This window comes from Panthera pardus, unplaced genomic scaffold (assembly GCF_024362965.1).
Source record: "Panthera pardus isolate Hobbes unplaced genomic scaffold, ASM2436296v1 HiC_scaffold_13, whole genome shotgun sequence".
NCBI classification, from domain to species: domain Eukaryota; kingdom Metazoa; phylum Chordata; class Mammalia; order Carnivora; family Felidae; genus Panthera; species Panthera pardus.
The window spans coordinates 141668770-141683250 of record NW_026526688.1 but is presented as its reverse complement, the minus strand read 5'-3'; the positions used below and the strand labels follow the sequence as shown (position 1 = coordinate 141683250).

Sequence of the window (14481 nt, the reverse complement as noted above, 5' to 3'; positions counted from 1 at the left end):
AGATGGAGCTAAGATGGCTGCATCGTAGGAGGACCCTAGGCTTGCCTTGTCCTCCTTGAACACAGCTAGGTAATTCTGAAATCATTCTGAATACTCAAGAAATTGACCTGAGGACTGATAGAACAAACTCCACAATTAGAGGGAGAGAAGAGGCTGCTTGGAGGAAGGTAGGAAGTGTGGATACCTGGTTTAGGAGAGAAATGTATCTGATCAAAGGTACTGCAGAGGGGAGAGAGTCCTGGTTGTGGAGAAAGGCCAGAGAGAGAGAGAGTGGAACACACAGGGATAAATACAAAAACACTTCCCCAAAGCCATTGGCTGGGAAAAGGAGAGGGGCTGAATTTTGAGTTTTTGCAGCCAATGGAGCTCCAAGACTGGAGTTTCAAAGGTCCCCAGGCTTGGCTGTAATAAAGACCTGAGGATGCTGTCCTACTCCTGGAGTGGAGGCAGGCAAACAACCCAGGGCAAGCTGTGCAATCTGAAGATCACCTAAGGAGTGGGGAGGGACTGTGAGTACATTTTGGAGCGCATCTGTGAGAGGTGGCATTGCCTGTCCAGGGACAAAAGAACTGGTGGGCACCATTTCACTCCCCCAACCCCTCAGCATAAAACAACTTCAGTAAACAGCACAGTGCCAACATTGGCTGCCTAACCCGCTGAACACCAAGTCCCGCCCACCCTGCGCTCTGCTGGTACTGCTTTTCCGGGGTAAGTTTGCCTAACGACCGGTGCCAGCGGGACCCCTCCCCGAGAAGACCAGCACAAACCCCCACACCCACTATGTCTGCTGACCATAGAGTTCTGTAAAGGTTCAAGTCTAGTAGAAATGGCATCAGGTCTCTTTTAGCAAGCTGACTAGAGCACACCTGGTTAAAACTTGCCACATTTCTGGCTAAGGTCCAAATGCTCCCCACTGCAGCCAAGGAGAAACTCTGCAGAGAGAGGACTGACCTGAGGGATGGAGCAGCCATAACACAGCAGCAGAGTGCACGCAGCACACGCCAGAGACACTTCTTGAAGTGCTAGGCCCTGAAAATTAGATTCCCTCTTCTTCATAAAGCCATTACTCTCAGGATCAGGAAACATTACAGGCTTTCATAATACACAGAAGACAGAGACGAAATGCCAAGATGGAGGAATTTGTCTCAAAAGAAAAAACAAGAAAAGGTCACAGCCAGGGATCTAATACATCTCCCGAGGCCAGGGAAACAAAAGCAAAAACAGACTACTGGGACTTACATCAAGATAAAAAGCTTCTGCACAGGAAGGAAAACTGAACAAAACCAAAGGGCAAACTTTGGAATGGAAAAAGGTATTTGCAAATGACATACCTGGTAAGGGGCTAGTATCCAAGATCTGTAAAGAACTTCTCAAACTCAACATCCAAAAAACAATCCAATTAAAAAATGGGCAGAGGATGGGGTGCCTGGGTGGTTCAGTCAGTTAAACGCCTGACTTCGGCTTAGGTCATGATCTTGCAGTTTGTGAGTTTGAGCCCTGTATTGGGCTCTCTGCTGTCAGCACGATGTCTGCTTCAGATACTCTGTCTCCCTCTCTCTCTGCCCCTCCCCTACTCTCTTTTTCAAAAATAAATATTTTTTTAAAAAATGAGCAGAAGACATGAATAGACATTTTTCCAAAGAAGCATACAGATGGCTAACAGACACATGAAAAGATGTTCAACATCACTCATCATCGGGGAAATGCAAATCAATACCACAATGAGATATCACCTCACACCTGTCAGAATGGCTAAAATTAACAACACAGGAAATAGATGTTGACAAGGATGCTGAAAAAGGGGAACCCTCTTGCACCGTTGGTGGGAATGCAAACTGGTGCAGCTACTCTGAAAAACACATGGAGGTTCCTCAGAAAGTTAAAAATAGAACTACCCTTTGATCCAGCAATTGCACTAGCCGGTTTTACCTAGAGGATACAAAAATACTGATTTGAAGGGATACATGCACCTGGATATTTACAGCAGCATATCAACAATAGCCAAGTTATGGAAAGAGCCCAAATGTCTATTGACTGATGAATGGATAAAGAAGATGTGTACACACACACACACACACACACACACACACAATGGGATATTACTCAGCCATCAAGAAGAATGGAATCTTGCCATTTGTCAGGATGTGGATGGAGCTAGAGAGTATTATGCCAAGTGAAATAAGTCAGTCACATGTGATTTCACTCATTTGTGGAACTTAAAACAGGTGGGGGCACCTGTGTGGCTCAGTAGGTCGAGGTCTGACTTCAGCTCAGGTCATGACCCCATGGTTCATGGGTTCGAGCCCCACTTTGAGCTCTGTAGAGAATGCTCAGAGCCTGGAGCCTGCTGCTAATGCTGTGTTTCCCTCTCTCTGCCCCTTTCCTGCTCATGCCCTGTTTCTCAAAAATAAATGTTAAAAAAAAAAAAATTTAAAAAGAACAACAACAGATGAGCATAGGGGAAAGAAAAAGAGAGGCAATGCAGAAAACAGACTGTTAACTATGGAGAACAAACTGAGGGCTGCTGGACTGGAGTTGGGGGAGGGATGGGCTAAATGAGTGATGGGCATTAAGTGAGGGCACTTGTTGAGATGAGCACTGGGTGTTATATGTAAGTGATGAATCACTAAGTTCTACACCTGAAACTACTATTACACTGATGTTAACCAATTGGAATTTAAAAACCTGGAAAAAAAATCGTTGCCTTAGACACTTTCATGAATACAGTTTGCCTTGCATACATCTGCATCTCAAAGGGATGAAAAAATGGTCAGGAACAGCAGATTTTTAGTTTCTCATAATTGTAGAAACTCATGAAGACAGGTTAGGAATTGCATGGAAAGATGAAAATCTGATAGTTAAAGCAAAGAGAGTCACAGAGTTCACCTCCACCCAAACATCTTTGGTAAATCTTCCTTCTCATCTACTTAGGGAATTATTTTTGACATAATAAGGGAGGGATGTTAAGCAGAAGTAGGATTCAGAATTTTCATTTCTTGACACCATGTGTGCTACAGAATGAGAAATAACTGTCTTGCCCTATAGTGAACAGTCTTTAGCTAAACCTGGATAATATTGTGACTATTAGATATTCAAATACACACATATGCACATATGCAAATACAGTGCTTACCATAGTCAAGGTCCACCAGTCCCATTTTTTTTCTTTCCTGCTGTACCAAGTCTTATGCTCTGATATTGAGAATCTAACAGATAATACCATCTCCTCAAAATGGTTCATCCTTGCCTTTTTGCATGAGAATATTGTATGAGAGCACCATGGAAGTGCAGAGTAACTGAGATATTGGTAGAGAAGCTTGCAAATGTTGCTTTCCTGAGTTCTCTCTAGATTACTGTCAGCCCAAGTACATTTCCTGTGCAAGTTTTGATAAAATTCATGCATGCATACATTTTTTTTTTTTTGGTCCATAATTATCTTAGCATCAGTAGCCAATTAAGTAATCATAGTTAGGGATGCGTGGGTGGCTCAGTTGGTTAAGCCGACTTCAGTTCAGGTCATGATCTTGCGGTTTGTGGGTTCGAGCCCTTCGTCGGGCTCTGTGCTGACAGCTCAAAGACAGGAGCCTGCTTTGGATTCTGTGTCTCCCTGTCTCTCTGCCCCTCCCCCACTCATGCTCTGTCTCTCTGCCTCTCTCTCAAAAATAAATAAACATTAAAGAAATTAAAAAAATAACAGTTATTATGTAAATCATATATATAATATATAATATATATTTCATAATATATATAATTTTTCATAATTTTGTGTAATATCTAAAAGAAAAGGTAAAATGAAGTGTTATGGTTATAAATATATTTTAAAATTCCACAGAGGATACAGTACTAAAGATTAGAGGTGCTAAAATTTGGACAAAAATGTAAACTATGTTTATTTTTTTTTTAATTTTTTTTTTAACATTTTATTTATTTTTGAGACAGAGAGAGACAGAGCATGAACGGGGGAGGGGCAGAGAGAGAGGGAGACCCAGAATCAGAAGCAGGCTCCAGGCTCTGAGCCGTCAGCCCAGAGCCTGATGTGGGGCTCGAACTCATGGACCGTGAGATCATGACCTGAGCCGAAGTCGGACTCTTAACCGACTGAGCCACCCAGGCGCCCCAACTATGTTTAAAAACCTTTTTACATATTTTAGAACTTAATGAAATCATTGAAGGTATCCTAGTTCTGAAAGTTGCTGAGGAAGTCTTTGTTTTATATTTCTAAAGCACATGTTGCATTTGTGTAGCATTTTATTTTAGTTTACTGTAGGCAGTATAAGTCTACAGAAAGTATAGTTGAGTTTAGTGTATTATAGATAGTATAACAATGTAGAGCATAACTTAATAGTTATTAAATAATAAAAAAAATATGTTGGACATCTTGCTTTTTCTTGTATCTATTACTTTCCCAAATTTAAGGTAGCTGTAGGTCTTTAACAAAGGGTGAATGAACTTACTAGAGCCGTAACTGTTACCTCAGTGGATGATAGAAAGGACAATTTGATTAATGTGGAGAATAAGGTTTTTGTTTTGATTTAAATTTTTTTTAATGCTTATTTTTGAGAGAGAGAGAGACAGAGTACAAGCGGGGGAGGGTCAGAGAGTGAGGGAGACACAGAATTGGAAGCAGGCTCTAGGCTCTGAGCTGTCAGCACAGAGCCAGACGCACAGCTTGAACTCACAAACGGCGAGATCATGACCTGAGCCGAAATCAGATGCCTAACTGACTGACCCACCCAGGCACCCCATTTCTTTTAATTTTTTTTCAATGACTGATTTGATTTTTAACATAGCAAATGTAAGGTGCCTTTTCTGCCAGTGAACTACTTGATTCACTGCAGATTAAAATCTGTAAATTCTGTGGACTTCATAAGGTGAATTAAGCATTGCTTGATTTTTTTTTTTTTCCTATTAGAACTCCCACTTAAGGATTGGCATAAAGTGAAAATTCCTCCAATAATGTCCAAACCTTCTCATTTAGAGTTTGGTATTGCATCATGTTCAAGTGAGTGTCAAATAAATGTTGTCTGTTGGTAATGAGAATAATTTTTTCATGAGGAATTCTCTTTATGCTTATTACCCAGCACATTTCTTGCAATGGTCTCAGAGTCGTTGGAAAACAGAAACCTTGCTTGAACTTGAACTGTTACCATGTGATTTTTGCCAGTTATGCTATTATGAGTTTTACACAAATTTTAAAAAATTGATTCATTTGACAAAGCTTAAAATCCTTTAAACACTGGGATGGAATATAACTAATTTAAGTAGTGTATTTTAGAAGAGTAACATGCATTGAATTTGAATGATAAACACAGGGACTTTACAAATTTAGGAGCTAGGTTTTGGAGTTTTATGAGTAGTGCTTGTTCAGTATATATTTACTTACTGTAATTTTTGTTGAGTAGTGGGATAATTATTACCGCATAGAGTGTTACCATAGCATACTGAAAATGTCTCTGTAGCAGATATGTGAAATGTAAGTGTGTGTGTTAAGTAGTTTTATTTTGTATTCCTGAAAGTATGAACTTCTAAACATTTTCTTAGTTTCCTGTAAAAGTAAATTAATAAAAAAACTTCAAGAGGAAGTATCACTAATTCCTTGGGAGTAGGGATCAGGGGATGGCATATTCTGCCTCAGGATGTGCTTTGGGGAAATTACTTGGAAATTAAGGAGTCTCAAGTAGAACAACTTCAAAATACTTTACTATGACATGTTCCATAAGATAATTAAGTCTTGACATGTAAGGACATGTGAATGTAGCATTCTAAAAGAAGAGTTACAGAAACTTTTTCTTCCAGAGTAAGGTCTTTTAATAGATAGTTCGCATTAGTTGAATATTTGAAAGACACTGCCTAAAATAAATACTGATGCAGTTACTAAAAGTTGTATTGTCTTCTCACTTTCACATTATTAATGTTATATATCCTTTTCTTTCAGCTCGATATGCCAAGTGACCAGATAGTGGCGAATCTGCAAGCAGTTATCAGTGAAGTTTGTAAGCACAGACCACTCAGTTTGGGTGAGTGGTTTGCTTGGGTAGACTTCCCTATAGCTCTGTGTTTCTTTAGAAATGTAAAATATTGGGGTGCCTGGGTGGCTCAGTTGGTTAAGCATCCGACTCTTGATTTTGGCATAAGTCATGATTTCATGGTTCATGGGATTGAACCTTTCATCGGGCTCTGTACTGACAGCATGGAGCCTGTTTGGGATTCTGCCCGCCCCCCCGCTACCCACCCCCCCCCCACCTCTCTCTCTCTCTCTCTCTCAAAATAAATAGATAAATAAACTTTTAAAAAGTGTAAAATACTAAGAAAACAATCAAGCTGATAAGCAAGTACAATATACAACAGCAGTAGTATTTTCAGGGATTAAATAAATAAAATTTAATTCTCCAAAGGATTCCTAATTACCTTATTAACATGTTGTAGTTGTTTGGATAAGAGACCTCTTTAACATGAATAAGAAACATATCACGAAATCTTTGTAAATTCCCACATTATTTCTATCATTAAATGTAATAAACTTTGAAAGAAAACTGTAACTGATCGCCTTAAACTTACGTAGTGTTAAATAGAAACTAAAATCATTTATGAAATATTTTGAGTCCAGACCATTCACTTTGTCACTGGCATTAGCAATTGTCTTTCTTAATCTTACTTACATTAGGAAAGAACAAAGTTTTTAATTATGTCCTGAGAGACATTTCTTACAAACAGTGATTCATGGAGAGCAGTGAAACTTGATTGAGATATGGAAGCTGTTTAATAGGCTAGGAACACCTACAGTGTCCTTATTATTCCATTATGTGCTGTGCATAGTCTGTGCATATTTCTCTCGTGGCTGGTTGCAGCCAAAAAAAGGGTTCATTACACTCAATAGACTCTTCATTTATAGACTTAGCCTTATAGGACTCTGTCAGGTTTAGTTTTATAACCAAGTGTATAATTAAAACACAATCTTAAGCTATTTTTTTATCTCTTTGGGAGTTAAACACACTGGTGAATAAATACCTCATTTGTTAATTCTGCTGTCATAGATATGGCCATAGTACTTAGTAATTGTATGTGTACACATTCTTATATTCCATGGAGCAGTTTGATTGCAGTATAGGATCTTCTGAGGCTGTCACAGGAGTGGAATGATGGACAGTAAATCTCGAAAACCAATGTATACTCTTTTGTCATTTTTTTAATTGAAGTGTAATTGATCTACAATATTGTTTTAGTTTCATGTGTACAACGTAGTGATTCAACATTTGTATATGTTGCAAATTGATCACCACATAAGTCTAGTTACCATCTGTCACCATACAAGGTTAATAGACCATTATTGACTGTACCCCTTGTGCTGTACATTACATCATCCCCATGACTTATTTATTTCATAACTGAATGTTTGTATCTCTTGATCCCCTTCACCCACTTTGCCCCCTCCCCTCATACCCTTCCCCTCCTGGCAACCACCACTCTGTTCTCTGTATCTATGAGACTGGGTTTGCTTTGGTTTTGTCAGTTTGTTTTGTTTTTTCAGAGTTTACTTATAAGTGAAATCATTGATATTTGTCTTTCTGACTCATTTCACTTAGCATAATACCCTCAAGTCCATTAATGTCACAAATAGTAAGATTTCATTCTTTAATATGTCTGAATAGTATTGTAGTATTCCATTGTGGTGTGTGTATGTGTGTACCCCCCATCTTTATTCATTCATGTATAGATGGTCACTTAGGTTGTTTCCATATCTTGGCTATTGTACATAATGCCACAAGGAACATAGGGGTGCATATATCTTTTGATACTAGTGTGTTCATTTTCTTCAGATTGATACTGAAAAGTTGAATTGCTAGATCATATGGTTGTCTGTTTCTAATTTTTTGAGGAATCCCCATACTGTTTTCCAGGGTCTGCACAAATTTACATTCTCACCAACAGTGCATGAGAGTTCCCTTTTTCTCCACATCCTTGCCAACACTCGTTATTTTTGATAATAGCCATTCTGACAGGTATGAGGTGATAACTCATTGTGGTTTTAATTTTCATTTCCCTGGTGATTAATGATGTTGAGCATCTTTGGTGCCTGTTGGCCATGAAATGGGAAAATGTCTAGATTCTGTGCCCAATTTTATTTTTATTTTTTTTTTCAATATATGAAGTTTATTGTCAAATTGGTTTCCATACAACACCCAGTGCTCATCCCAAAAGGTGCCCTCCTGAATACCCATCACCCACCCTCCCCTCCTTCCCACCCCCCATCAACCCTCAGTTTGTTCTCAGTTTTCAAGAGTCTCTTATGCTTTGGCTCTCTCCCACTCTAACCTCCTTTTTTTTTTTTCCCTTCCCCTCCCCCATGAGTTTCTGTTAAGTTTCTCAGGATCCACATAAGAGTGAAACCATATGGTATCTGTCTTTCTCTGTATGGCTTATTTCACTTAGCATCACACTCTCCAGTTCCATCCACGTTGCTACAAAGGGCCATATTTCGTTCTTTCTCATTGCCATGTAGTACTCCATTATGTATATAAACCACAATTTCTTTATCCATTCATCAGTTGATGGACATTTAGGCTCTTTCCATAATTTGGCTATTGTTGAGAGTGCTGCTATGAACATTGGGGTACAAGTGCCCCTATGCATCAGCACTCCTGTATCCCTTGGGTAAATTCCTAGCAGTGCTATTGCTGGGTCATAGGGTAGGTCTATTTTTAATTTTTTGAGGAACCTCCACACTGTTTTGCAGAGAGGCTGCATCAATTTGCATTCCCACCAACAGTGCAAGAGGGTTCCCGTTTCTCCACATCCTCTCCAGCATCTATAGTCTCCTGATTTGTTCATTTTGGCCACTCTGACTGACGTGAGGTGATATCTGAGTGTGGTTTTGATTTGTATTTCCCTGATGAGGAGCAACGTTGAGCATCTTTTCATGTACCTGTTGGCCATCCGGATGTCTTCTTTAGAGAAGTGTCTATTCATATTTTCTGCCCATTTCTTCACTGGATTATTTGTTTTTTGGGTGTGGAGTTTGGTGAGCTCTTTATAGATTTTTGGATACTAGCCCTTTGTCCGATATGTCATTTGCAAATATCTTTTCCCATTCCGTTGGTTGCCTTTTCGTTTTGTTGGTTGTTTCCTTTGCTGTGCAGAAGCAAACCTTATCTTCATAAGGTCCCAGTAGTTCATTTTTGCTTTTTAATTCCCTTGCCTTTGGGGATGTGTCGAGTAAGAAATTGCTACGGCTGAGGTCAGAGAGGTGTTTTCCTGCTTTCTCCTCTAGGGTTTTGATGGTTTCCTGCCTCACATTCAGGTCCTTTATCCATTTTGAGTTTATTTTTCTGCATGGTGTGAGAAAGGGGTCTAGTTTCAATCTTCTGCATGTTGCTGTCCAGTTCTCCCAGCACCATTTGTTAAAGAGACTGTCTTTTTTCCATTGGATATTCTTTCCTGCTTTGTCAAAGATTAGTTGGCCATACATTTGTGGGTCTAGTTCTGGGGTTTCTATTCTATTCCATTGGTCTATGTGTCTGTTTTTGTGCCAATACCATGCTGTCTTGATGATGACAGCTTTGTAGTAGAGGCTAAAGTCTGGGATTGTGATGCCTCCTGCTTTGGTCTTCTTCAAAATTACTTTGGCTATTCGGGGCCTTTTGTGGTTCCATATAAATTTTAGGATTGCTTGTTCTAGTTTCGAGAATAATGCTGGTGCAATTTTGATTGGGATTGCATTGAGTGTTTAGATAGCTTTGGGTAGTATTGACATTTTGACAATATTTATTCTTCCAATCCATGAGCACGGAATGTTTTTCCATTTCTTTATATCTTCTTCAATTTCCTTCATGAGCTTTCTATAGTTTTCAGCATACAGATCTTGTACATCTTTGGTTAGATTTATTCCTAGGTATTTTATGCTTCTTGGTGCAATTGTGAATGGGATCAGTTTCTTTATTTGTCTTTCTGTTGCTTCATTATTAGTGTATAAGAATGCAACTGATTTCTGTACATTGATTTTGTATCCTGCAACTTTGCTAAATTCATGTATCAGTTCTAGCAGACTTCTGGTGGAGTCTGTCGGATTTTCCATTTATAATATCATGTCATCTGCAAAAAGTGAAAACTTAACTTCATCTTTGCCAGTTTTGATGCCTTTGATTTCCTTTTGTTGTCTGATTGCTGATGCTAGAACTTCCAACACTATATTAAACAACAGTGGTGAGAGTGGCTCTGCCAAATTTTAAATTGGATTTATTTATTATTTTATTGAGTTATATGAGTTCTTTATAAAATTTTGGATATTAACCCCTTATCGAATATGTGATTTGCAAATACCTTCTTCCATTCACTAGGTTGCCTTTTTGTTTTGAATGCTTTCCTTTGCTGTGCAGAGCTTTTTAGTGTAATGTAGTCCCATTTGTTTATTTTGTTGTTGTTGTTGCCCTCTGGAGTCATCCAGAAAACCTACTAAGACTGATGTTGAGGGGCTTACCACTTGTGTTTTCGTGTTTTATGGTTTCAGGTTTTAACTTCAAGTCTTTAATCTATTTGAATTAATTTTTGTATGTGGTAGGAGGTATTGATTTCCTTCTTCTGCATGTAGCTGTTCAGTTTTCCCAACCCCATTCATTAAAGAGGCCGCCCTTCCTCTGTTGTGTATCCTTTTATGTTGTAAATTGGCCATATATGTGTGGCTTTATTTCTGGGTTCTCTATTTTGTTCCATGAATACATATGTCTTTTATGTTAATTCCATATGGTTTTAATTACTGTGGCTTTGTAGCATAGTTTTGAAATCAGGAAGCTCGGTATCTCTGGCTTTGTTCTTTCTCAAGATTGCTTTGGCTGTTCAGGGTCTTTTGTGGTTCCATACAAATTTTAGAATCATTCGTTCTGTTTCTGTGAGCAATACCACTAGAATTTTGATAGGGGTTGCTTTGAATTTGTAGACTGTTTTGGGTAATATGTACTTTCTAACAATATTAATTCTTCTAATCCATGAACATAGAATATCCATTTCTTTGTATCATCTTCAGTTCCTTTCATCACCATCTTATGGTGTTCCATGTATTAAGCTTTCACCTCCTTTATTAAATTTATTACTAGGTATTTTGTTATTTTTGATGCAATAATATATGGGAATGCTTTCTTAATTTCTTTCTGATAGTTTGTTGTTAGTGTATAGAAACAACTGATTTTTGTTTATTGATTTTGTACCCTGACACTTTATTGAATTTGTTCATTGGTTCAAACAGTCTTTTGGTGTAGTCTTATGGCTCTTCCTATATATGATATCATATCTTCTGCAAAAAGTGACAATTTTACATCTTCCTTTTCTATTTGGATGCCTTATTTTGGTCTTGCCTGAATGCTATGACTAGAACTTCCAATACTATGTTGAATAATAGTGGGGAGAGTGGGCATCCTTGTCTTGTTCCTGACCTTAGAGGAAAAGCTTTCAACTTTTCACCATTGATTATGATATTATTTGTGGGTTTGTATATGACCTTTATTACGTTGGGGTATGTACGTTCTCTCTTTAAGCACTATGTTGAAAGTTTTTATTGTAAATGGATGTGACTTTTGTTGGGTGCTTTTTCTGCATCTATTGAAGTGATCGTATGATTTTTATTTTTCATTTTGTTAATCTGTATTACATTGATGTGCACATATTGAACCATCCTTTCATCCTGGAATAAATTCCACTTGATCGTGGTGTGTGATTCTTTTTATGTATTTTAGAATTTGGTTTGCTAATATTTTGTTGAGGGTGTTCATATACATGTTCACCAGGATTATTGGCCTGTAATTTTCTTCTTTTTTTGTTGTGTCCTTGTCTAATTTTGGTATCAGGGTAATACTGGCCTCATAAAATGAGTTTGGAAGCATTCTCTCATCTTCTTCAGTGTTTTGGGGAGAGTTTGAGAAGGCTAGATACTAAATCTTTGAATGTCTGTTAGAATTCACCAGCTAAGCTGGCTAATCTTGGGTTTTTGTCTGTTGGGAGGTTTTTGATTACTGATTCAATGTGTTTGCTATTATAAGTATATTCTGATTTTTCTGTTCTTCCTGATTCAATCTTGGAAGTTGTTTGTTTCTAGGTATTTAATAATTTTTTCTAAGTTGTCCAGTTTGTTGGTATGTAATTGTTGATAGTAGTCTCTTATGATCCTTCGTATTTCTGTGGTATCAGTTGTAATTCTCTTTCATTTCTGATTTTATTTATTTGAGCCCACCTTCTCTTTTTCTTGGTGAGTCTAATTAATGTTTGTTAATTTTGTTTATCTTTTCAAATAACAAGCTCTTAGTTTCATTGATCTTTTCTATTGTCCTTTTATTCTCTATTTCATTTATTTCCCCTCTGATATTTACTATTTCTTTCCTTCTCCTAACTTTGCATTTCATTTGTTGTTCTTTTTGTAGTTACTTTCTGTTTAAAGTTAGACTGTTTATTTAAGATTTTCCTTGTTTCTTGAGGTAGGCCTGTATTGCTATGAACTTCTCTCCTTTAATCGTTTCTGATTTATCCCATAGGTTTTTGTATGTTGTATTTCTGTTTTCATATGTCTCTAGGTATTTTTGATTTTTCCTTTTTATTTCTTTGATGACTCATTGGTTGTTCAGTAGCATGTTATTTAATTTCTAATGTTTTTGTGTTTTTTTCCAGTCTTCTTGTAACTGATTTCTAGTTTCATAACGTTGTGGTCAGAAAAGATGCCTGATCTGAGAGTTGCTTTGTGGCCTAATCTGTGATATGTCCTGGAGAATGTCCCATGTGCACTTGACAAGAATGTGGTTTTTATTTTTTTGTTTTTGTTTTGGATGGAATTTTCTGTATAAATATATTAAGTCCATCTGGTCTAATGTGTTGTTTAAGGGTGATGTTTCCTTATTGATTATCTGTTTAGATCATCTATCTATTGATGTAAGTGGAGTGTTAAAATCCCCTACTATTGCTGTCTCTCTTTTTAGGTTTATTAATATTTGCTTTATATATTTTGGTGCTTCTATGTTGGGTGCATAGATATTTATACATGCTATATTTTCCTGCCAGTTTGACCCTTTAATCATTATGTAATACCCTTCTTTGTCTTTTATTACGGTCTGTTTTAAAGTATTTTTTGTTGAATAAATTTAGCTACATCAGCTTTTTGTCAGTTTGTTTCCATTTGCATAGAATATATTTTTCCATCCCTTTACTTTCAGTCCTTACTTCTGAGCTGAGTCTCTTATAGGCAGTGTATAGTTGAGTCTTGTTTTTGTTTGTTTGTTTTTTTAAATCCATTCAGCCACTCTGTGTCTTTTGATTGAAAGATTTAGGGGTGCCTGGTGGCTCACTCGGTTGGCCTGGTGGCTCACTCGATCCAACTTGGGCTCAGGTCATGGTCTCATGGTTTGTGGGTTTTGGCCCTGCATTGGGCTCTGTGCTGGCAGCTCAGAGCCTGGAGCCTGCTCCAGATTCTGTGTCTCCCTCTCTCTCTGCCCCTGCCCTGCTCGCACTCTGTCTCTCTGTCTCTCTCAAAAATAAATAAACATTAAAAAAATAAAATAAAAAATAAAAAAAGATTTAGACCATTTATGTTTTAAAAACAAACATACTTTAAAAACAAAGTAATTATTGATAGGTATGTACTTATTGCCATCTTGTTCATTGTTTTCTGGCTTTTTTCCTTGTTCCTCTCTGTTCTTTTCTTTCTGTCTTTCCTTCTGGTCTTAATAATTTTCTTTAGTGTTATGTTTAGATCCCTTTCTCATTTTCTTTTTATGTTGCTATAAGTTTTTTTCTTTGTGGTTACCATGAGGTTCACATATACCATTCTGTGTATATAACAGTCTGTTTCATCTGGTAGCAACTTAATTGAAACTCATTCCAAAACTCTACATTTTTATTCCATCCCCTGTGTTTTATGGTTTTGATGTACATTTTAACACTTCTTGATGTCATTAACTAATTAATATAGGTTTAATTAATTTTATTACTTTTGTCTTTTGACTTTTATACTGGTTTTATAAGTGAGTAAATGCACTACTTTTACAATATACTTACATTTTCCAGTGACATTTTTACTAAGTATGTTTTCTTGTCATTCATTAGTACTATTTCCTTTCAGCTTAAAGAATTCCATTTGACATTTCTTGTAGGGTTGATTAAATGATCATGAATTCCTTTACCTTTTTCTTATCTGAAAAACTCTTTATCCCTTTTCCTATTTTGAATGATAACCTTGCTAGGTACAGTATTCTTGGTTGTAGATATTTTCCTTTAAGCACCTTGAATATGTTCTATCAGTCACTTTTGCCTGCAAAGTTTCTTCTGATAAATTTGCTGATAGCCTTATGGGGCTGCCTTTGTATGTATCAAGTTGTTTTTCTCCTGCTGCTTTTAAGATTCTGTCTTTAACTTGTGACATTTTAATTAGTGTGAATCTCTTCGGTTTCATCTTATTTAGAACTTTCTGACCTTGGATCTGGATGTCGATTCCCTTCCTCAAGTTAGGGT

General features: G+C 37.3%; 1 protein-coding gene across 2 annotated transcripts in view; it reads left to right on the top strand.

Moving 5' to 3' along the window:
- MRPL1 (mitochondrial ribosomal protein L1) overlaps nt 1-14481 on the top strand; it is a 97886-nt gene that overhangs the window by 81235 nt on the left and 2170 nt on the right. For both annotated transcript variants that reach the window (XM_019466697.2, XM_019466689.2), the window contains exon 8: nt 5936-6017. In XM_019466697.2, coding sequence (XP_019322242.1) covers nt 5936-6017 — 82 coding nt within the window. The remainder of the gene's footprint in view (nt 1-5935; nt 6018-14481) is intronic.